At 44.0% G+C, this 25,009-nt stretch overlaps 1 protein-coding gene across 3 annotated transcripts in view; it reads right to left on the reverse strand.

Moving 5' to 3' along the window:
* The window catches only part of LOC122930368 (ankyrin repeat and SOCS box protein 9-like), a 74,126-nt gene extending 52,670 nt beyond the window's left edge, over positions 1-21,456 (reverse strand). For all 3 annotated transcript variants that reach the window (XM_044283713.1, XM_044283715.1, XM_044283714.1), the window contains exons 1-2: positions 21,114-21,456; positions 5,836-5,915 (exon numbers count right to left, since the gene is read on the reverse strand). In XM_044283713.1, the coding sequence (XP_044139648.1) occupies positions 5,836-5,915; positions 21,114-21,195 (162 nt within the window). In that variant the 5' untranslated portion in view covers positions 21,196-21,456. The remainder of the gene's footprint in view (positions 1-5,835; positions 5,916-21,113) is intronic.
* Between the last annotated feature and the right edge of the window lie 3,553 nt (positions 21,457-25,009).

Raw genomic sequence — 25,009 nt, forward strand, 5'->3', positions numbered from 1 at the left:
TATAGAAATTTTTTCTCTTCTCCCCTTGGAGCGTTTTAACCTGGATATGGTTAAGAAGGATGGGGGGGGGGGGAAGAAGGAGGAGGAGGAAAAATATTGGTATCGGCTGATACCGCGCACGTTTGGGAATTGGCTACAGGCGTTTGCTATTCTAGCGAGTGTGATCGGGGACTGCTGTTCGGCTCTTTTCTGTTATTTGGATGCGGTAGGTGAGGCTAATAGGGTGTAAGGGGGTTCAGGTTGGCTTAGGTATGATGAACAATTTCGTCAGAGGAAGGCGGTTCGCCCTAACATGCGGTGGAACCACAAGGACATCTGGTTGTGGATTAGGGTGACTGTGACGGGAAGGCCGGGTTAGTCCTTTCGGGGGGAGCCAGGGCAGTCCGGTTTTGCAGCAGCATCGGCCAAGGGCCTGTGATTCCTGTTTAACGAAGGGAGCTGTAAGTTCAGACAGAAATGTAAGTTTAAACACGAGTAGGAGAATGTTGCAAAAGGGGCGGACCCTAGTTCGGGTGGAAAGGATGTTGGGGTATCTAAATAGATATCGGGAAGCGGCTGTGTTTTTGGAGATGGATTTTTCAGAGGGTTTTCGTATTCCATCTAACCCGTTGCTGATGGGGAGGTGAGAAAAAATCTGCGTTCGAGCACCCGGAGGTAGTGACGGATAAGTTGGCAAAAGAGGTGTCATTGGGGAGGATGGATGGGCCTTTTTCGGAACTACCATTAGTGAATTTACGGGTTTCCCCGTTGGGGGTGGTTCCCAAGAAGGAGATGAATACATTTCAGCTCATTCACCATTTATTGTTTCCAAACGGTGTGTCGGTCAGTGAAGGTATAGATCCTGAGCTTTGTTCGGTGGTCTATACCTCCTTTGATGCGGCTGTGGAGTGGGTGCGTAAATTGGGTCCAGGAACCCAGTTGGCAAATACTGACATTGAGTCGGCATTTCGGCTTTTACCTGTTAATCTGAAAAGTTTGCATTTGTTGGGTTGTTTTTGGGATAGCGGGAATTTTGTTGATAGGCGTTTGCAGATGGGGTGCTATGTGTCGTGCGCATATTTTGAAATGTTTAGTTCTTTCTTGAAATGGGTGGTGGAGGAAGTGTTCGGTTGTTCCTCCATTATTCATTACCTTGATGATTTTCTTTGTTTAGGTTCGTCGGATTTGCGCATTTGTGCGTTATTGTTGTCTACGTTGCAGTCAGTTTTTAAGTCGTTCTGGGTGCCTTTGGCGGAGGGTAAGACTGTGGGCCTACGACCAAGTTGAGTATTTTGGGCATAGTTATAGACACAGTTAAGATGGAGTGTCGTTTACTGGAAGACAATGTGCGGGATTTGAGGGCGGTGGTGGCAGATGCGTTGCGGGCGAAGAAAATACTGTTGAGGGACTTACAGTCCCTTCTTGGGAAATTAAATTTTGCTTGTTGCATTATTCCTATGGGCTGAATTTTTTGTAGGCGGTTGGCGTTGACCACGGGAGGGGTTGTTGCTCCACATCATTTTATTAGGCTGGGCTGGGAGTTGAAGGGTGATTTGGCGGCGTGGGCCGGGCTTTTAAAGCAATTTAACGGCAGGGCGCTGGTGATGGGGCTGGTTTTGGGGCGTATTGTCAGGGGCATTGGTGCACGAGGAGATGGCCGGAGTCTTGGATTATGAGGGATTGGGTGCGAAATGTAGCACTGCTAGAACTATTTCCAATAGTGTTGGCAGCGACGCTTTGGGGTGGCGAGTTCAGAAATAAAAAAGTTTGTATTCCTTTTGATAATCTGGGGGTGGTGCAGGCGATCAATGGTTTGACCGCCTCCTCGCCACCGGTAGTTTGTTTATTGCAGCATCTGGTTTTACTTTGTTTGTCGCTTAACGCTTGGATTGTGGCTGTCCATGTCTCGGGGATTTCTAATGGCATTGCTGATGCACTTTCTCGTGGGAGTGGGAGCGTTTGTGTCAGCTGGCCCCAGAAGCGAATGCAGAAGGGTTGGTGTGTCCGGAGTCCCTGTGGGAGCTCTTGAAGGTACAGTAGCGGGACTTTTGAGGACCTCTGAGTGAGGGGACATGGCAGGCTTACGGTAGGGTGTGGCGTAGTTGGAGGTGGGAGTAGATTCTGGTGAGATTCCCAATATCTAACAACAAAGGTATGTTGAGGAAAAGGGTTGGTCTGTAGCGCAGATAAATAGTTGCATGGCGGGTTTGGTGTTTGGTTTTAAATTGCAGGGTTTGCAGGATGTTATTAAGGCATTGTTGGTCCGGCAAGTGTTGAAGGGGTGCAGACAGGGTAGGCAGATGATTGCTAATAGGAGGCCAGTGTCCTTTTCTTTGTTGTTACAATTAGGTGTTCAGGAGGGTTCGGTGTGCAGGTCAACCAATGAGGTGCAGTTGTTTAGATTAGCATTTTCACTGGCTTTTTTCAGAGCATTTAGCTTGGGGGAATTAGTTTGCAAAAGTGTGCAGTGTGGGGGTGGATTATATGGGGATGATGTTGATCTTTATGGGGACAGGGTGGTGGTTCGTATTCGGATTTCCAAAACGGATAGGGAGGCTAGAGGTTGCTGTGTTACGTTGTTTGAGGTTCCAGGGTATCTGTTATGTCCGGTCAAGTGCCTGAGGGAGTACAGGTTGGATTCGAGTCTTGTGGGAGGCCCCCTTCTCAGACATGAAGATGGGTCATTCTTGTCCCGATTACAATTTATAGCTGTTTTTAAGAAGTGCTTGAGAGCTTTGGTAATGGACGCCGTGGATTTTACAGGTTATTCCTTTTGGATCAGGGCAGCCACGGACGCGGCTAGGTTAGGCATGAGTGACGAGGTGATCAAAAGAATTGGTAGGTGGGAATCGGCCTGTTTTAGGTCATATGTGAGGTTGGGAGTTATGAAAGGGATAGGGGTGTTGAGATTAATATGTGTTTCAGGGAATGCTGCGGCAACTGGGGTTTGAGTGGGACGTCGCGGTAATCAGGTGGCTCGGCGTATAGGTATGTTGTGGGGTTCTGTGTTGCAGGAAGTGCATCATTATGCGCATTTGGACCGGGCTCCCGACATCCTAGTTTTTCACGTTGGGGGCAATGATTTTGGCGTTAGGCCCTGTAGAGAACTGATCAGGGACATTAAATTTGATCCTCTACGTTGTGGTCCCTTTTCCCGGCCCTGATAACTGTGTGGTCAGATATTGTGCCTAGCCACTCATGACGGGAGGCGAGATCGGTGGATCAGATAAATAAGGCCAGGATTAAATTGAATAGGGCTATTCTGTGCTAGGAACGGTGCGTTGGCAGTGAGGCATCTCGAGTTGGAGGCTGGCAGTGGTGGGTTTTGGAGAACGGATGGCGTACACCTTAATGCGATAGGCATCGATTTATAGTCCCTGGGATTGCAAGGGGGTATTGAGAGGCCGTTGAGGTTGTAGAGGAACGCGCAAGCTTGAGGGCGGTAGGGTCAAGCTGCGCGTTGTTGGCGGTGGGAGGTCCTAGAAGCTGGTGGTACAGGATGGTATGGGTGAATGGGAGGGCCTCAATGGTGGGGCTGGACTCTCATAGTTAAAGCACCTGGTTGGTTCAGAGAGGCGTCCATCAGTTGGTGTCTCCGAGCTGGTGTTACACGGCTGGAGGCGAGATGGAAGCCATGGTGGTTGTTTATGGAGGTTAATTTTTGGGGCTTCTACGACCTCCCTTGTCAGGTTTAATGTTAATATTAATGTTATTTAGGTTATGTACTTTAATTTATTAATAAAACGGTTGCTGTGGCCGATTTAATCCGAACAGTGGCTGTGTGTGTTTCTTTGGGGGAAGGTGGCACTATGGTGAAGTTATAGAGGTGGTTGGAGGGCCCGAAGAATGACCAATAACCTACTCAAGACAAGCGACCATCCACAATGGCCAAGCCAAAACTATGATTTGTTGGGTTGGAAAATTTTGCAGATGGTCTACAGAAACTACAAACCGGATTCCAAAAAAGTTGGGACACTATACAAATTGTGAATAAAAACTGAATGCAATGATGTGGAGGTGCCAACTTCTAATATTTTATTCAGAATAGAACATAAATCACGGAACAAAAGTTTAAACTGAGAAAATGTACCATTTTAAGGGAAAAATATGTTGAATCAGAATTTCATGGTGTCAACAAATCCCCCAAAAGTTGGGACAAGGCCATTTTCACCACTGTGTGGCATCTCCCCTTCTTCTTACAACACTCAACAGACGTCTGGGACCGAGGAGACCAGTTTCTCAATTTTAGAAATAGGAATGCTCTCCCATTCTTGTCTAATACAGGCCTCTAACTGTTCAATCGTCTTGGGCCTTCTTTGTTGCACCTTCCTCTTTATGATGTGCCAAATGTTCTCTATAGGTGAAAGATCTGGACTGCAGACTGGCCATTTCAGTACCCGGATCCTTCTCCTACGCAGCCATGATGTTGTGATTGATGCAGAATGTGGTCTGGCATTATCTTGTTGAAAAATGCAGGGTCTTCCCTGAAAGAGATGACATCTGGATGGGAGCATATGTTGTTCTAGAACCTGAATATATTTTTCTGCATTGATGGTGCCTTTCCAGACATGCAAGCTGCCCATGCCACACGCACTCATGCAACCCCATACCATCAGAGATGCAGGCTTCTGAACTGAGCGTTGATAACAACTTGGGTTGTCCTTGTCTTCCAAAAAGATAATCGTGACTCGTCTGACCACAGAACAGTCTTCCATTTTGCCATACTCCATTTTAAATGATCCCTGGCTCAGTGAAAACGCCTGAGCTTGTGGATCTTGCTTAGAAATGGCTTCTTCTTTGCACTGTAGAGTTTTAGCTGGCAACGGTGGATGGCACGGTGGATTGTGTTCACTGACAATGGTTTCTGGAAGTATTCCTGAGCCCATTCTGTGATTTCCTTTACAGTAGCATTCCTGTTTGTGGTGCAGTGTCGTTTAAGGGCCCGGAGATCACGGGCATCCAGTATGGTTTTACGGCCTTGACCCTTACGCACAGAGATTGTTCCAGATTCTCTGAATCTTCGGATGATGTTATGCACAGTTGATGATGATAGATGCAAAGTCTTTGCAATTTTTCGCTGGGTAACACCTTTCTGATATTGCTCCACTATCTTTCTGCGCAACATTGTGGGAATTTGTGATCTTCTACCCATCTTGGCTTCTGAGAGACACTGCCACTCTGAGAAGCTCTTTTTATACCCAATCGTGTTTCCAATTGACCTAATTAGTGTTAATTGGTCTTCCAGCTCTTCGTTATGCTCAAATTTACTTTTTCCAGCCTCTTATTGCTACTTGTCCCAACTTTTTGGGGATTTGTTGACACCGTGAAATTTTGAATCAACGTATTTTTCCTTTAAAATGATACATTTACTCGGATTAAAGGTTTGATCTGTCATCTACGTTCTATTACAAATAAAATATAGACATTTGCCATCTCCACATCATTGCATTCAGTTTTTATTCACAATTTGTTTAGTGTCCCAACTTTTTGGGAATCCGGTTTGTACAAGTCCAGCAGTTCAAGTTGCAGGTAATGGTTTTTTTTTTTTCAACTTGTCCCCCTGATCGGCCAGTTTAGTCTCTTCTGTTGCTGGTGGGTGCTTTGGTACGAACAATTCCATGGATGACTGATCGGTCACATTGCAGCTGATTATTCTTGTGTGTATGCCCAACTTCAGATGAAGAGAACAGAAGGGCCACAACTCTTGATGGAGAAATATAGACTTAGCATAATTGTGTCAGAATATAAACAAGGGGGCAGCATGGACCCAAGCTCCAAGACCTAGGCCTTTTGCTTTTGTGATTTGTGGCATTCCAGTGGGAAGACCCACACTATTCACATAATGATTTCTTTTACCTGGTTAATTAATTTATTCAAAGTTACTTGTCGACCATGGATTGATGCTTCATGTAATAGAGACCAGTCAGATGCAAAATCTACAGAGAAAGAAAAAAGGTCTGTAATACATGTCAAATAATATCTCTATTACCTTATAACAATACAGAGCTTAAAAGGGGTTATCCCAAAAATCTTTATCTCCTACCCATAGGATAGGTGATAAATACCGGACTACGGGGGTCCAACCCCTGGACCCCTATGATCATAAGGGGTCCCGGAGTCCCCTGTTTGAATAGAGCAGTAGTGTGCATTATGTTCCTCTGCTTAATTCACTTCTATGGGACTGAGAGTGCCATCTACAGTATATCACTCCATAGAAGTGAATTGAATGGATCACTACCGTTACGAGATTGGTTCTGATTTTAAGAAATGTTCCTCTATCCCAGTGGGACATCCTTTGTTTGGCCCCATTTTAAGAGTTTGGGTTAAGGAAACATCTGTCTGTTCTCAAATCGTGTTGCGTTGACTTTCTTCTCTTTGCCAATATATCAATGTATTCTGCAGCACTATACGGAGGTTGTCATCTGTCCCCATCCCCAATGGGACCAAATCTAAATAACCTATCCCAGACATACAGTGGGGAAAATAAATGTTTGATACACAGGCGATTTTGCAAGTTTTCCCACCTACAAAGAATGGAGAGGTCTAATTTTTAATCGTAGGTACACTTCAACTGTGACAGACAATCACATTGTTTGATATTTAAATAATTCATTTGCATTTTATTGCATGAAATAAGTATTTGATCACCTACCAACCAGCAAGAATTCTGGCTCTCACCTACCAACCAGCAAGAATTCTGGGCTACAGGACAATAGGCAAGCAGCTTGGTGAGAAGGCAACAACTGTTGGTGAAAATGGAAGAAACACAAGATTACTGTCAATCTTCCTCGGTCTGGGACTCCATGCAAAATCTCGCCTCGCGGGGTAAGGATGTTTCTGGACAAAGGTCAGAAATCAGCCCAGAACTATACGGGAGGACCTGGTCAATGACCTGATGAGAGCTGGGACCACAGACTCTAAGATTACCATTAGTAACATACTACACTGTCATGGATTAAAATCATGTCCAGGCCCGTTTGAAGTTCGCCAATGACCATCTTTATGATCCAGAGGAGAAGGTCATGTGGTCAGAGGAGACCAAAATAGAACTTTTTGGTATCAACTCTACTCGCTGTGTTTAGAGGAAGGATGAGTACAATCCCAAGAACACAGTCCCGACCATGAAGCATGGGGGTGAAAACATCATACTTTTGGGGGTGCTTTTCTGCAAAAGGGGACAGGACGACTGCACCGTATTAAAGGGAGGATGGATGGGGCCATGCATCATGAGATTTGGCCAACAACCTTCTTCCCTCAGTAAGAGCATTGAAGATACTGTAGGTCGTAGCTGGGTGTTGCGGTATGATAATGACCCAAAACACACAGCCAGGGCAACTAGGAGTGGCTCCGTAAGAAGCATTTCAAGGTCCTGGAGTGGCCTAGCTAGTCTCCAGACCTGAACCCAATTGAAAATCTTTGGAGGGAGCTGAAACTCAATGTAGCCGAGTGACAGCCCCAAAACCTGAAAGATCTGGAGATAGGGTGGCCACTGGCTTCACCCCAGAACGCCGGACCTCACCGGCCACACCCCCATATGGATAAACCACGCCCCTGGCTCTGTGAAGGCATGCCCCCATCCCCAGCCAAAATAAAATGGGGGTGGAGGAGAGGGAAGAACTTTCAGAATGGAAGGTGAGCTGGGGGCAGCCCGGGGGGCTTCTCTCCCCCTCAGTCAGCCACAGGGAGCCATGTCTGTGGATCTAGTGACTGAATGGAGGTGAGAGAAGCCTCAGTCAGTTGCTGCAGCTCACACTCCGACAGCACAGTGCTCCTGTCTGAACGGACGGAGGACAGGGAACCAGAAAACCCGACTGTCCAGCCTAAAACCATCTGGAGAAGATCTGTATGGAGGTGTGGACCAGAATCCCTGCTGCAGTGTAAAGAAAATATAATTACCAAGAATAAAAATGCGTATAAATCAGTTTTCAGGATAATGGTTTTTAATCTAAGTGAATTGGTATCATATTAAGTCCTAAGTAGTCCCAGAGAAGAAGTGAAAAGCCATAGCCTATAATTATAACCTTGAGAAAGTAATATGCGATTTATGAAAGGATAACCCAAATATTTAGGTGTCCAAATATGCTTGGGGTAGGGCAACAAAGGGCACTAACATGTACAAGACAACACCAGACTCTCTGTTTCTAGGGATTGGAGGATGAGTGTTCGTGGGTTGGATATACACTCACCTAAAGAATTATTAGGAACACCATACTAATATGGTGTTGGACCCCCTTTTGCCTTCAGAACTGCCTTAATTCTACGTGGCATTGATGCAACAAGGTGCTGATAGCATTCTTTAGAAATGTTGGCCCATATTGATAGGATAGCATCTTGCAGTTGATGGAGATTTGAGGGATGCACATCCAGGGCACGAAGCTCCCGTTCCACCACATCCCAAAGATGCTCTATTTGGTTGAGATCTGGTGACTGTGGGGGCCATTTTAGTACAGTGAACTCATTGTCATGTTCAAGAAACCAATTTGAAATGATTCAAGCTTTTGTGACATGGTGCATTATCTTGCTGGAAGTAGCCATCAGAGGATTGGTACATGGTGGTCATGAAGGGATGGACATGGTCAGAAACAATGCTCAGGTAGCCCGTTGCATTTAAACGATGGCCAATTGGCACTAAGGGGCCTAAAGTGTGCCCAGAAAACATCCTCCACACCATTACACCACTACCACAAGCCTGCACAGTGGTAACAAGGCATGATGGATACATGTTCTCATTCTGTTTACGCCAAATTCGGATTCTACCATTTGAATGTCTCAACAGAAATCGAGACTCATCAGACCAGGCAACATTTTTCCAGTCGTCCACAAATTGTAGCCGCTTTTTCCTATTTGTAGTGGAGATGAGTGGTATCCGGTGGGGTCTTCTGCTGTTGTAGCCCATCCGCCTCAAGGTTGTGCGTGTTGTGGCTTTACAAATGCTTTGCTGCATACCTCGGTTGTAACGAGTGGTTATTTCAGTCAACGTTGCTCTTCTATCAGCTTGAATCAGTCAGCCCATTCTCCTCTGACCTCTAGCATCAGCAACGCATTTTCACCCACAGGACTGATGCATACTGGATGTTTTTTCCCTTTTCACGCCATTCTTTGTAAACCCTAGAAATGGTTGTGCGTGAAAATCCCAGTAACTGAGCAGATTGTGAAATACTCAGACCGGCCCATCTGGCACCAACAACCATGCCACGCTCAAAATTGCTTAAATCACCTTTCTTTCCTATTCTGACATTCAGTTTGGAGTTCAGGAGATTGTCTTGACCAGGACCACAACCCTACATGCATTGAAGCAACTGCCATGTGATTGGTTGACTAGATAATCGCATTAATGAGAAATAGAACAGGTGTTCCTAATAATTCTTTAGGTGAGTGTATGTGCCAGCCCTATGAATTGCTTATCAAAGGACCAGAACCATTACAAGTAGGGTCAGTGTAGTCCGACAGAACATTTCCCAGGTGGCCCAGACTCTTATGCAATAGTGGGCCACAAGTATCCAATAGATGACTATCCTGTTTGGAGGTGGATTTGGAGCCAACTTCTTATGGGCTGATTCACACATCACCTACTAGACATCACCGAGGATATGTCATGTACTAATGGTTGTGATTTCAAACTGAGGACTTGATACTCTTTTGTGTCTAAGAATTTGCATTACTTTCAGCTTATAACGGGTTCAGACTTGTCCTGGAACTTAACAATAAGCACTTATTTGCAAGAAAAAGTTCAGCTTTGTAAGACAGATATACAAATTTAGTGGGAAATAACCTGTCATGCATATCAGTTTCTTTCCATACAATTAGGTTACTATCCCTGACGGCATTGCAGAAAGAGCTTTGGTGGCCAACTGTTTACTCTACACGTGCATTTTATTTATTATATTCACTTATATAGTGCTGACTTATTCCGCAGCGCTTTACAGACATTAGCATCAAGCTGTCCCCAATGGGGCTCACAATCTAAGTTCCCTAGCAGTATGTCTTTGGAGTGTGGGAGGAAACTGGAGTACCAGCACACAAACACAGGGAGAACATACAAACATACAGATGTTGTCCTTGGTTGGATTTGAACCTAGGACCTCAGCACTGCAAGGCAAGTGCTAAACCACTGAGCTATGGTGCTGCCCATGCAAGATTCTATCTTGTAGCATGTAACCATTTAAAAGTCTTTTTTTTTTCAAAACTTTAATATTGGTGATCTGTAGGTCAGGTCATCAATATCAGATCCACATTGGGGCTGACTCCTGGCACTGAAGCACCCCCCATCAATCAGCTGCTAGAAGGATTTGCAGTGTACCTGTAGCAGTTGTAAAACGTACTGCAAGCAAAGTACTATTCAGTTGAAAGTGACTGAGCTTGTTGTACCTTTCCTGGCCATTATTCATTGTACAGAGCTGTGTTACAGTAGTTCCACTGCACTGTGGCTTCTTCTAATGCCTGATCAATGGAGAGTGACAGGAGTCTGACCCCTGCCAATCTGATACTGATGACTACAGATGAGCAAATCAATTCTAAACTAATTTAATCTGACCTGAATTTTCTAAAAAGTCAAATCCCAATATTTGGCATTGTGATTTGGGAAAATTTCACATAGATAGAGGATCATATGACCCTAGGTGGTGTGTGTATACACACCGGGATGCTTTTGATAGGGCCAGCATTACCATATAGGGGCGGTATATTGTGCTACACTTTGGTATTTGGTTCTGCAGTCAAACCAAATACTATAGCATAACACAATATACATGGTCAAGTCACATTATTATGACAACCAGCTAATATCCAGAGTAACTGCTGTATGCAGCACAGACAGCAGCTAGATGGGCAGGGAGTGACTCTAAGGTCCTGGTAAATTTTTACAGGTATCTGGAGCCATGCTGACTGCAGTGCATCCCACAGCTGCTGGAGGGTAGTGATGGTCAGTTCGCAGTGTTCGCCAGCGAACACATGCAGGCTGCCATCTTTAGTAAGGTAGACTCACCTGTCCGGCCATGCACAGGTAAGCCCTTACCTGTGCCGGGAGCCGGTCCGAAATCAAATGCAGTCACCGGGAGCAGGCAGTTCCAAAAACAGCTCGATGAAGGCCCCCGGTGGCTGTTCCCGGAACTGCCTGCTCCCGGTGAGCGCATTAGATTTCAGACCGGCTCCCGTCACAGGTAAGGGCTTACCTGTGCATCGCCAGACGGGTGAGTCTACCTTACTAAAGATGGCAGCCTGCATCTGTTTGCTGGCGAACACTGCAAACTGACCATCAATGCTGGAGGGTGCATGGGGGAGGATCCATAGAGAGAACACAACTATCAAGATGATTCAATGGATACTCAATTGGGTTCAAGTCTGGGGAGTTAGAGGGCCAGGGTACTTAGATGTCTTGGTCATGCTCTTCCAACCAATGTTGGATATTTTTGTTCTGTCCCTGGGAAGACAATCAGCATGTATTGGTGTACGTGATCTCCAAGGATGGATTCAGACAAACCATCTGAGTGTGCCTTCCACATGGATCGGTGGGCACAAATGCCACTAAAACATTCTGCAGATCATAACGTTGCTTCCACCAGCTTTTGTTCTTCCAGCAATGGTTGCAGTGTGTTGTTTCTCTGATGTTTCTCATCTGACTCCATGGATGGATTGGTCATAGACCCTACAGGGAAATTATGTTAAGCCAATGCAGAGAGGGCTGCCTAGCCCTCCTCTTGGCCACCAGCCATTTGTCACGGCTGAGGATGGGGAAAACCCTCAGCCGTGCGATGCCGGAAGATGTTAAGTGCTGCTTGGCCAGGACGACAGTATTAGGGAGCAGGTCACCTCCTATCGCGTCCCTAAGCTGACCCTGACTCCTAACCATATGAGTCAACCCTGAAGGTGGGAGGACTCATACACCGGATGCCTTGGGGTCCCTGCTAGCCCTCAGGATTGCCCTGGAAACAAGGAGCAGGGTAAGACGACCTGTTCCTCCTAGGCACAGAGGAACAGGAGTCTCACTGGCCAAGCTGCAAGGAATGGGGAACAAATGCAACATACAGATATGGCAGGAGTACTAAAGCTGATCCAAGCCTACCTGCCACAGCTACGCTGACTGGAACCCGTGCATGACAACTGATGTCCACAAAAGACTAAGGGACACAGCACACAACACATATCACACTGGTAACCAGGACATCCATACACTGCAAAGAATAGGCATGACACACAAACACATCCACAGAACATCGTGAATAAAAATATATAACAATAATTTTATGCCCACAAGGGTGGCCCCCACTGGCAGGTAGAATTACCAGGAAGGTGTCTCCAGCAAAGCATGGCTGAAGAACCCCCTCAGCTACTGAACTCCAAAGAGGCTTTATAGCCCAAAGTGGCCACACCCACACAGACACACAAGGAGAGGGAATTAACCCTTCCAACACTTACAGGGAGTGAAACCACTTAAAGGGGAAGTGTCCAAATGCACATCACACTGCGGCTGTAACCGCTGGCAACGACATGGGTGGCAACCATGTCCTGGGAGTCAGCCAGAAGGCCGAGACACTGCCACCACATGTACATCATACCAAACGTTGCCACAGGCAGCCACAGTGAAGGGAAGTGTCACAGTGCACACCTAACATAAGACCAAGTGCACACCATACATACAAAGTGCATAACATAAACACACACCTAACAGAGAGGTTGCTAGGTGTAACCGCATGCCATTGCAGCAAGCTGCCTAGCACCAGCACAGGCTGCTATACTGCGACAATACAACACTTGTTGCCCGCGGCAACCACAAGTGAGGCAGCACACTAGCGGCCCTCACCTGTGGTTGAACAACCAAACCAAAACCGCAGGCAACCGCATGCGGATCAGGAGTCACGACCATGACATGGCCGTGACACCATTCAACTGTATTGCCATCCTCATGATGAGGATACAGTTTCATACTGTGGCACGAGCGGCAATATTTTGTGCTGCACTGTGGTATTTGGTTCTACACTATGGTATTGCTGCGCTTGTCCCACTTTTAGTATATTTGGACCTGCCTACAACATGGGGCCACTTTTAGTTTTTTTTTCAGGTCATTTTAAGTTCCCAGTCCACCTCTGCCTGACTTGCCAATATCCATCTGTTCAATGAAGCAAAAAACGTGACTCATTGGAGAAGGCAACCCTTTGCCAACCAGCAGACGTCTAATTGCAGTACTGCCATGAAAATGTAAGCCTTTTCTGCTGATGCAACTTCAAAGCAAATAGATGGTCACTCTTCCTCTGCTAGCGGAGTCCCATACTTAGCAAAGTTCGCAGAACTGTTTTAGACACACGTCTGATAGCTCCCTGGTTCATTTGGGTGGTGAACTGCTCCACTGTAGCATGTCGGACCTCCCTTGTGTACCTTCATAGCAGACATTCACCTCTCACATTAATGGCATATGGTGTTCTACAGTTTCCATGTTGCTTATTCGCAATGGTGGCATTTGTCCACAGTTCAAAAACTTTGAAGTTTCAGAAATACTGCCACCCTTGGTCCAAAAGCCAATAATCACTCTGTTTTGCAACGCTGATCAATCTCCCCTTTTACCTAAGACAGCTACAAGCCAGCCTTACCAAACATATAGGAGAATACAGCACAATACAGGGAGTGCAGAATTATTAGGCAAGTTGTATTTTTGAGGATTAATTTTATTATTGAACAACAACCATGTTCTCAATGAACCCAAAAAACTCATTAATATCAAAGCTGAATATTTTTGGAAGTAGTTTTTAGTTTGTTTTTAGTTTTAGCTATTTTAGGGGGATATCTGTGTGTGCAGGTGACTATTACTGTACATAATTATTAGGCAACTTAAAAAAAACAAATATATACCCATTTCAATTATTTATTTTTACCAGTGAAACCAATATAACATCTCAACATTCACAAATATACATTTCTGACATTCAAAAACAAAACAAAAACAAATCAGTGACCAATATAGCCACCTTTCTTTGCAAGGACACTCAAAAGCCTGCTATCCATGGATTCTGTCAGTGTTTTGATCTGTTCACCATCAACATTGCGTGCAGCAGCAACCACAGCCTCCCAGACACTGTTCAGAGAGGTGTACTGTTTTCCCTCCTTGTAAATCTCACATTTGATGATGGACCACAGGTTCTCAATGGGGTTCAGATCAGGTGAACAAGGAGGCCATGTCATTAGATTTTCTTCTTTTATACCCTTTCTTGCCAGCCACGTTGTGGAGTACTTGGACGCGTGTGATGGAGCATTGTCCTGCATGAAAATCATGTTTTTCTTACCTTGCAGACTTCTTCCTGTACCACTGCTTGAAGAAGGTGTCTTCCAGAAACTGGCAGTAGGACTGGGAGTTGAGCTTGACTCCATCCTCAACCCAAAAAGGCCCCACAAGCTCATCTTTGATGATACCAGCCCAAACCAGTACTCCACCTCCACCTTGCTGGTGTCTGAGTCGGACTGGAGCTCTCTGCCCTTTACCAATCCATCCATCTGGCCCATCAAGACTCACTCTCATTTCATCAGTCCATAAAACCTTAGAAAAATCAGTCTTGAGATATTTCTTGGCCCAGTCTTGACGTTTCAGCTTGTGTGTCTTGTTCAGTGGTGGTCGTCTTTCAGCCTTTCTTACCTTGGCCATGTCTCTGAGTATTGCACACCTTGTGCTTTTGGGCACTCCAGTGATGTTGCAGCTCTGAAATATGGCCAAACTGGTGGCAAATGGCATCTTGGCAGCTGCACGCTTGACTTTTCTCAGTTCATGGGCAGTTATTTTGCGCCTTGGTTTTTCCACACGCTTCTTGCGACCCTGTTGACTATTTTGAATGAAACGCTTGATTGTTCGATGATCACGCTTCAGAAGCTTTGCAATTTTAAGAGTGCTGCATCCCTCTGCAAGATATCTCACTATTTTTGACTTTTCTGAGCATGTCAAGTCCTTCTTTTGACCCATTTTGCCAAAGGAAAGGAAGTTGCCTAATAATTATGCACACCTGATATAGGGTGTTGATGTCATTAGACCACACCCTTTCTCATTACAGAGATGCACATCACCTAATATGCTTAATTGGTAGTAGGCTTTCGAGCCTATACAGCTTGGAGTAAGACAACATGCATAAAGAGGATGATGTGGTCAAAATACTCATTTGCCTAATAATTCTGCATGTAGTGTATACCTCTTACATTCAGTGACGTCTCCTCTAACGTAGATGTTCTTTCCTCATCTTCTCCAGACCACCACAACAATTTTTTTCAGCCAGATCTTCTCTCCGCAGAGTTTGCCACTAGTGTTGAGCGCGAATATTCGAAAAGCGAATTTTTTTCGCGAATATCGCAACTTCGCGATTTCGCGAATATTTCGAATATAGTGCTATATATTCGTAAAAACGAATATTCGTTTTTTTTTTTTTTTTTTTAACAAAATTACAGTACACATATAATTGATTGTTTCCCAAAGGTCCAAAAGCTCAGATCTTACTCACATTGCCTAGAAAGTGATTGAGGCGCGAATCTTCGTAAGGCGATTTTATTAGCGCACATGCGAATATCTACACTTGTCCCCAGAACAGAGAGGCAAAGGCCTGTGCATGTGCATTCATATAGTATAGCACCATATTCGCGAATACTTCGAACTTCGTAAAATTCGATTTACGAATATTCGGATTTTTTATTTTAGTTTCCACCTTACAGATTACATTGATCTGTACTCTGTCAACTACTGTCATCACCCCCCACTGTATCTCGATTGATTCCCAAAAGTCCAAAAGCTCAGATCTTACTCACATTGCCTAGAAAGTAATTGAGGTGTGAATCTTCGTAAGGCGATTATATTAGCGCATATGCGAATATCTACACTTGTCCCCAGAACAGAGAGGCAAAGGCCTGTGCATTCATATAGTATAGCACCATATTCGCGAATACTTCGAACTTCGTAAAATTCGATTTACGAATATTCGTATTTTTTATTTTACTTTCCACCTTACAGATGACATTGATCTGTACTCTGTCAACTACAGTCATCACCCCCACTGTATCTCGATTGATTCCCAAAAGTCCAAAAGCTCAGATCTTACTCACATTGCCTAGAAAGTGATTGAGGCGCGAATCTTTGTAAGGCGATTTTATTAGCGCACATGCGAATATCTACACTTGTCCCAGAACAGAGGCAAAGGGCTTTGCATTCTTACATTAGTGATTGAATTGAGTTGCGAATCTTCGTAAGGCGATTTCATTAGCGCACATGCGAATTTTGCATCTCATAATATGTATTATGCGATGCGAAAATTCGAATTATCGCATATGCGAAATAATAACGAATTCGAATATTCGCGAATATTTTACGAATATTCTTTCGAATATTCGCGAAATTTCGCGAATTCGAATATGGGACATGCCGCTCAACACTATTTGCCACACAGACATTTTAGATTCCTCACTTTTTCATCATCCTTCCCACCTTCTCAACACAAACTCCCCATCCTTGTGCCCCAACAATGTCATCCTGCTGCCAACCGCAATATTGTTCCCGTGGTGCTCCCCAACGCCCCTAAATACTATACGGCTGAAGAAAAAAATAAGTGCCCCCCCAAATAGTAATAATGCCTCATAGAATGCCTCCTTTAAATAAAATGATTATATAGTGTCCCTAGTAGTAATAATGCCCCTACAGTGACTCCAGATACCATAATACCCCCAGTAACAAAAATGTCTCCTTAATTGCATCTAGTAATAATAGCCCCATTGAGCTCCCAGTAATACCAGTGTAGTGCCCCACAGAAATAACATCCCCTAAAATGCACCTAATAATGGAAATGTCCCTACATTGCCTCCAGCAATAAAACCCCTTATTGAACCCCCCAGTAAAAATGTCCATATATGCCCCTGTTATTAATAATGTCCCCTATAGTGCCTACAACAATAATAATTAGCAATATCCCCCACAATGCCACCTCCAGTAGTAATGTCCCCTACAGCGTTCTACTCCCAGTAGCAATGTCCCCCACACCTTCATGGAATGTCTCCAAGTGGCCAGGAAAATAAAAATGCAGGCTTACGGCCTGGGATGCTGGGCACAGATTTACTGCCTCATATGCCTACCTAGTAGGCCTGAGGGTGAACAGCGGGGCAGGGAACCATTGGCTCCAATTACCACCACCAGCTGTGTACACAGGTACCCAACGCTTCCACTGTTAATAAAGCGCCAGATCGTTATACACTCAGCAGGCAGACATTTGGGGAGTTGAGGCGGCAGTAGAAAACTATTGCAGTCTGTGGGATTCTGAGAGCTTGTCTCAACCAGAGGCCCGCAATTTTGCTACTGTGACTTCGAACGGAGCGCAGAGGGAGCCCCCTCTCTGTGTCTAATCCCACAGATGCCATTTACTGTCAGCATCCAGCACCTTCCAAGTACGGAGTGGGTTCAGCGCGTGAGCTTACTCCATACAAACCCTTAGGCCTCTTTCACACAAGCGTGACGGATTAGGTCCGGATGCACTCAGTGAAACGTGCACGATTTTGCAAGGAAGTTCAGTCAGTTATTTCATGCGATTGCGTTCAGTTGTTCAGTTTTTTTCAGCGCGGGTGCAATGCGTTGACGTCACGCATGGCACCCGCGTGGAAAACTCGCTTGTGTAAAAGGGGCCTTAATGGCAATGATGTATTTGTATGTGGTTATCATTAGGGTTCATGCACATGACCATTGGATGTTTTGCGGTTTGCAAAACACGGATACCGCCATGTGCATTCCGCATTTTGTAATAGAACAGTCCTATCTTGTCCATAATGCGGACAATAATAGGACATGTGCTGGCCATGGGCATATTCATTTTTTTTTTCTTTTGCAGCCCCATTGAAGTGAATGATTCCACATATGGGCGTAAAATAACAAACGGCACAAGAAAAAATATGTTTGTGTGCATGAGCCCTTAAGGGGTTAATATTAATGTCAGATTCACTGTGTTATATTTCCCTGACCTGAAAATATTTGGTTTAATCCCAGTTTTCAAGTTAATGAAAAACGCAGATGATTCCAGAATCAGAGTCCAAAGTTCACCGCTCTGATGACAACAGTTGTTTTCTGTCACACAGCTCCGCATAACCAGTAGTTTTCCTCTTGGATGAGCCGGTACTGAATGTTTTCTGTCCCAGAGGTGTTTTGGCCTATGTACAAACCGCTCAGTGAGAATCTGGCTTCATTGCCCTCATGAATGCTCCTTTCAGTCTGCTGACATAAAATTCAAAGGTGAACCAGACAAAAATGGCACAAAAAATTCAATTATATACATAAGGTTTGTGATCATTTGAAAATTATTATTGTTCTATTGGTTGTTGGGTACAGACAATTTCTATTTGGGGTGCCACCATTAGCCTCTATGATTAGCTATGAAAGGTGTTGCTTATCCATTACTAGAAATATTCGTTTTAGTAGTATTTTTTTTTATTTTGTTATTTATTTATTTTATTTTTTTTACAGTGGATGCATCAGTTGAAATCTCCACATTTTGTAGCATAACATTCTTGGGCTTCATTTATGGCCTTATCTGTGTAAAGGTAATACAGTGCTCCATGCTGTGGGGGAGACACAGATTCAAAAAACACCAGAGAAAATCCTTATGCCTTGCACACAATTGTTTTAATGACATACCCATGCTAGGTTTTCCCGTCAGGAGAGGAACAAACATATATTTCTCTATAACCGATTTTGGTTAGGACCTTCAGTTTCTCATTAAACAAATTCAGTACAGCATTATGATATGTTAGTAAAACCCTTTACAAGCTGCAATTCACATCACAACAACTGAGTGCCACACATAGAAACATATAGGATAGACCTCTTGTGACACAATAACATGTTAAAAAAAAGCAAAAAAAAAAGCTTGTCATTTCACACATACAATATATTGAGCCAAGAGGAAAAGGTAAGGAAGGCACAGTTATATAAGGTGTAGAATATTTGGATGTTTTCCATGGAATATATGAAGAGACAGACTAAGCACTTAAAGTTGCCCTGGAAAATAAAAAAATAAAAAAAATAAAAAAGTGGCCACATTTTGTAGTCTGGTCAAAATTGGCAGGGCCAACACAAGTACATGGGGCACACTATAACACCCCAACAGAATCAAATACCACAGTGCATCACAAAATGCATACTTGGTCGTGAGGAGATTTCAGGTGGCCCCCTGGGTATTGTCCCACTGGGAAGTTTCCATGTCAGGTCAATGGCCATTCCACCCCTAATTGTATGGTATGATGTACAGTAGGGGTGGGCGATATATAAACGATATACGATATGAACGATATAAATTCAGGCAACGATATAGATTTTGTCTATATAGCCATAGATTACCACGGAGCGGTAGCGAATTGAAGAAGCTTCCTACTCACCGCTCCGTGGCCTCCCCACTCTGCACCGCGCTGCACCAGGGCCTTGCCGTGCACACATCGTCAGCGCGCTGGCCATATCGCCCCTAAATTGTACAGCTCTATACCTTTATTATGTGGCCATGTAGACAGGGACGTAGCTAAAGGATCATAGGCCCTGGGGCAACAGTTCAGCTTGGGCCTCCCTCCCTCAGTGCTTTGTGGCCAGGGGCAGGGAAGCACATAGCCTTCCTGCTGCCTGAGGCAAATCTTGAAAAGGCCTCCTGTCCCAATGCCAAATTCTTGACCCCCTAAAGCCAGAGGGGTAACTTGACCAGCATGGACTTTTTATAATACTGGCGTCTTCTTCTATGGCACAAAGGTATTTGGGCCCCCTGAGGCTCCTGGGTCCAGTAGTGACTGCTACCTCTGAACCCCCTATAGCAGGGATGGCCAACCTACGGCTCTCCAGCTGTTGCAAAACTACAACTCCTAGCATGCCTGAACAGCCTACAGGTATCAGAAAAAGCAATAAGGACCAAAGGTGGCCAATTGGCAAAAAGTGGAAAACAGTGTCCATCCGGTATAGCCAAAAGGACACCCGTAGTTGTAACTCGGTACTAGCTCCCGAGTGAAACAAGCGAAGAAACAAGGAAACTGAGCTCATAGTACCGTATATAAAAATATAATTTTATTGTAACATGATTATAAATATATGATTTTATTGTAACATGATTGCAAATATAAAGCAATAAATAATATGCCGTTAAAAAGTGGAAAGAAGCAGAAAAAGAACGCCACCCTGGGATAGCACACGTGTCAAATATATATAAAGTAATGATCAATGAAATAGATTAGGTGTGGTAAAATGACCAACCATTGACCAAAAAATGACATAAATAACAGTTGAGTCAGCAATCAAAAAGAAACCCACACGGCAAAGAAATGGAAAGGGGCTTGCATGCAAATGCAGTGTAAACAAAATAGGAGCAAACCCCCATAGTAACCAGGTATAAGGTAACCTGAATCCAAAGCCGTATAGGAAAAAAGGTGGAAACAGAGACTCACCAAAAAGAAAAAACGTGTGCTATGTCACCCAGGGTGGCGTTACCCCAATGCACGTTTCGGCGTGCCTTCGTCCAGGGGTCAAGGGGGCCCTACAGCAGGGCATGGTGGGAATTGTAGTTTTAGAACAGCTGGAGAGCCGCAGGTTGGCCAGCCCTGCCCTGCCCTATAGCTACGCCCCTGCATGTAGAGTATCATCAGTCTATTCTCTTTAACCTCCCGTACACAGCAAAGCCTATATAGTGACACACAGAGTCCTTGTGGGGGCTTTCCTACATACTGTATTCTCCTCTGGAAGTAATGCTTCTTAAGAAAGCGCCTCCATAATATGACATGAAAAGACACATATGCCATAGATTTAGTCTCGTGGATTTCTATGGGTGCCATATTACAGACTTGGATGTGTAACAGACATGTCCATAAAATGTAAGCTTATTGAACAAATAAAATTAAAAAAAATCCCCTAGTTTTAGATCATTCCAGGTATATCTTCTTAAAACTATTACAAAGTTATCAATGGAGAAAACAATACAAATATCCACAAGTAAAACTTTACAGCCTCATCCTTGCACAGTAGACACACATATCCAATATATAGTATTTTCTTCATTTTCCCACTCTTATTATGCAATAGCGCCTGCACCATCATACAGAAGAAAACATGTTCCATATAGAATCCTAAAGCATAAAGAGTTAAAGTTTATAGGACATTATGGACTCACCGCTCATCAGAGGGTTAGAGACATAGGTCATCATTGACCGACCTCCATCATCGTGAGAACGTCCACCACCTTCAGACTCCATCCTCAGTTTATGATAAAAATCTTTGTGACACCTTGAGATTCCAGGTCCCCCTGAGTATATATGGGGCCGGTTACCTGAGTGACGTACAGTATAGCATTAGTGGAGTCCCGTGGGAAGATGCAGATCATAGCTGAGTGCAACCTGTGTAACCTGACCGCAGGCACTGAGCACTCATCCCTCTTTAGATTAGTCCCAAACTTCATGAAAAGCCAGCCAGTTCACACACACAAAAAAAAAAAAAAGCTGGACTGATGTCACATCCTTGAGAAAACCACAACCAATCATCTGGAGAATATAACTGGTTGCACTTTCTTTCAATAAAAAAATGTATCTTTGCAAAAAAAAAAAAAAAACACAACGAGAAGGAGGGGGAGGAACGCACTAATCCAGTTAGGCAACTTCAGCAGAAAATAAAATGCCTGAGGAACAGAAAGAAAAAAAAACACACCACAGAAAGTACACAGCCATCGAGTCAGCACCTGTACATCTAGAATTACACGTTGTGTCCAGGACATGTACTGTGTAGGGCTATTGGACATTTTCGTAGCATATGCCTCTATAAATGAGCACAAGTTAGTACATGTCAGTTGTTCATGCAATCCAACACCTTCTGTAGAGTGGTTTTCCCCATAGACTTCCATGGGGTTGTTAACCAGAAAAACTGCATGAAAAGCCACATAAAAACCATACAAAAAAAAAAACACTCAAACTGTGAAATAGTGCAGATTTATGGGGGATTTTGGTGCAGATTTTCAGTGACCTCGATTCAGGTCAAATTTGCAACATCTGAGCTGGCATTTTTGGGCGTAAAAAAAAAGAAAATGCTGCAAGAAAGGACTCAAAAATGACTCAAAAAACACCTGAAAAAACACCTATGTGCAACACCGGGTCACATGGATAGCATATAATGTAATATGAATGGTTAGTATTTGTTATAGCCTTCCAGAGCTCAGGTCCTAAACTTGAATCAAACTAAGAGCTCGTGAACACAAACATATTTTTGGTCCGCGTCCGATCTGCATTGTTTGGAGACCCATTCACTTCACTGGGGCTGCAAAAGACGTGGAAAGCACATTTTACGGACAAGAAGAGAACAGTTCTATAGAAGCCAGGATGTTCCACAACATGCGAAACACAAGCAGACGGTATCAGTGTTTGCGGATCTGCAATTTGCAGGCCGCAAAAATGGCAACACCCGTGTGCGCGAGTACTAAAGCTGGACTGATGTTTGGAATATTTTGGTCCTGTCAATAAAGCAGGGCCCCTCAATGCTGCTCCCATACTCCATCTTCGACTCCAATTGATATGCCGTCCAGATGACAAAACACCTTTAGGGTCCATTCACACAATTTTGCGGAATGGAATTGCGGACCCATTCATTTCTATGGGTCTGTGTAGATGAGCGTTTTTTTGTTTTTTCCACACATCAGTTCTGTGTTATGTGAGAATCGCAGAATGTTCTATATTCTGCATTTTTTATGCAGCCCTGGCCCCATAGAAGTGAATAGGGCTTCATTGAAAAATGCATTACATCCGGATGTAACCTGAATGTTTTCACTGATGGTTGGTAGGAGAAGTTGTTTGTAAACCTTCAGTTTTTTTTCATGCGCATAAAAAAAAGCAGATTGCAAAAAACTGAACGCAATCGCAGGCAAAACTGACTGAACTTACTTGCAAAATGGTGCGAGTTTCACTGAATGCACCCAGAACACATCCCGAGCCAATCCGTATCGTTTGTGTGAAAGAGGCCATAGGCTTTCAGCTAACACCTAGAGCTGGCATTTTTTTGCAACGAAAACACATGAAAAAAATACAGGTGCAAAAAGCATCACTAAAAACACAAGTTGCTTAAAAATGCCACAAAATACCTATGAGTGTATCCAGACCAAAACGACGTAGGGCCAGATTGATCATGACTCTGACAGCTCACTCCACTTTCACATATGGCTAAAGTCAGTTTTAGCCAAGTCAGATTTATGATCGGCCCTTTAAAGAGGACCTTTCACCTGTAAAAACAATGTGAACTAAGTATGCTGACATGTAGAGCGGCGCCCGAGGATCTCACCGCACTTACTATTATCCCTGGGCGCCGCTCCGTTCTCCCGTTATGCCCTCCGGTAGCTTTGCTCTGTAAGTTATAGTAGGCGGAGTCTGCCCTTGTCCTGTGGGCGTTTCCTTCTCCTAGGCTGCAGCGCTGGCCAATCGCAGCGCACAGCACACAGCCTGGGAGAAGGAGACGCCCACAGGACAAGGGCAGACACCGCCTACTATAACTTACAGAGCGAAGAAACCGGAGGGCATAACGGGAGAACGGAGCGGCGCCCAGGGATAATAGTAAGTGCAGTGAGATCCCCGGGCGCCGATCTCCATGTCAGCATACATAGTTCACATTGTTTTTACAGGTGAAAAGTCCTCCTTAAGACTGTAAAAAATGTGGTTTGACGGTAGCAGTTTATCCATCAGTAAGCAGCTTTACAAAAGTCGCACATCTTTACGAAAAAGTTGCATGTTCTATTAAAAAGTTGCATAAGATAAGCATGGTCCTAATTTTTTTGCAACTTTTTAAATAGTTGTAATAGTAAATCTGTCTAGAGATTAATTTACATAAGAAAACACGCCCACTTTCTGAAAACTGGCGAGCATAGTGCAGAGCCAATAAAAGTCGCAAATTTTTGTGCAGTTTAAGCGACTGCGCAAATATTTGCAACTTTTTCACTCCATGATTCTGACTTGAGTTAATGATAAATCTGGCCCATAATGTGCACTTTATAGTTTTAGTATGACGGCAGTATACAACTTTTAGTAGTTTATCGAGATTTTCACAGAACAATGATCTGTTTGAGTGGACTATGCCAGTTTTGAAGCCAGAACTATAAACAGACTTTCTCATCGCAACCAACAAAATGTCATTCTTCACCGCTGGAGATCTGTCGATTATCCCTTTTTGTTTTTGTCTAAGGCCTCATGCACACAACGTATTTTGTTTCCGTGTCCGTTTGGACACGTTTTTTTTAGCGGATAGGATGCGGACCCATTCATTTCAATGGGTACGCAAAAAACGCGGACAGCACACCGTGTTCTGTCCGCATTAGTGCATGTCCTATTTTTTTCTAGTTTGTGGACAAAGATAGGCATTATTACAATGGATCCGCAAAAAAAAAAAAACGGATCAGTTTTTTTTGCGGACTGCAAAACACATACGGTCGTGTACATGAGGCCTAAGTTTCATGAACATGAAACTGGTGTTACTTACATCACCACAAGCAGATTTTTGATGGTTAAAACCCAGTCATTCAGTGGAGCAGAGAGGAGGCAGGTGACAAGGTATTATCCTGCAAGTTAATTCTGCAAATAATTGCCTCCCAGAGGAGCTACTGAATACACAAGTGCTCTGGAAATATATAGGGTGAGGCGAAAGTCTGGACACACCCTTTTAACTGGTGTCATTTATAATAAATTGACTTCCAATGTGTTAAAAGTATTAACTAGCAAGGAGGCTGCATTATTTCTTGGATGAAACATTTTCAGCCGCCATTTTGAGATCCACCATATAGAATTCAGCTCAGGTCATAGCTAAATTGACTCAGAAATACACTGGAAGTGTCCGTTTTGACCTACAGTATCTCTACCTGTTTAAGAGTTAAGAGAGGTCAAAGTAGGTAAGAGGAAGTTCACATCATCGTTATTTTTGCGTTCTTCAGATCCGTCAGAAGAACCGAAAAATAACGGTGATGTGAACTCCCTCTAAACTACGTCTGACATCCAGTTTATCCGTTGTCATTACAGGTGAACGATCATGCCGTTATCTAAAGAA

The sequence above is a fragment of the Bufo gargarizans genome, chromosome 3 (assembly GCF_014858855.1).
Source record: "Bufo gargarizans isolate SCDJY-AF-19 chromosome 3, ASM1485885v1, whole genome shotgun sequence".
Lineage (NCBI taxonomy): Eukaryota > Metazoa > Chordata > Amphibia > Anura > Bufonidae > Bufo > Bufo gargarizans.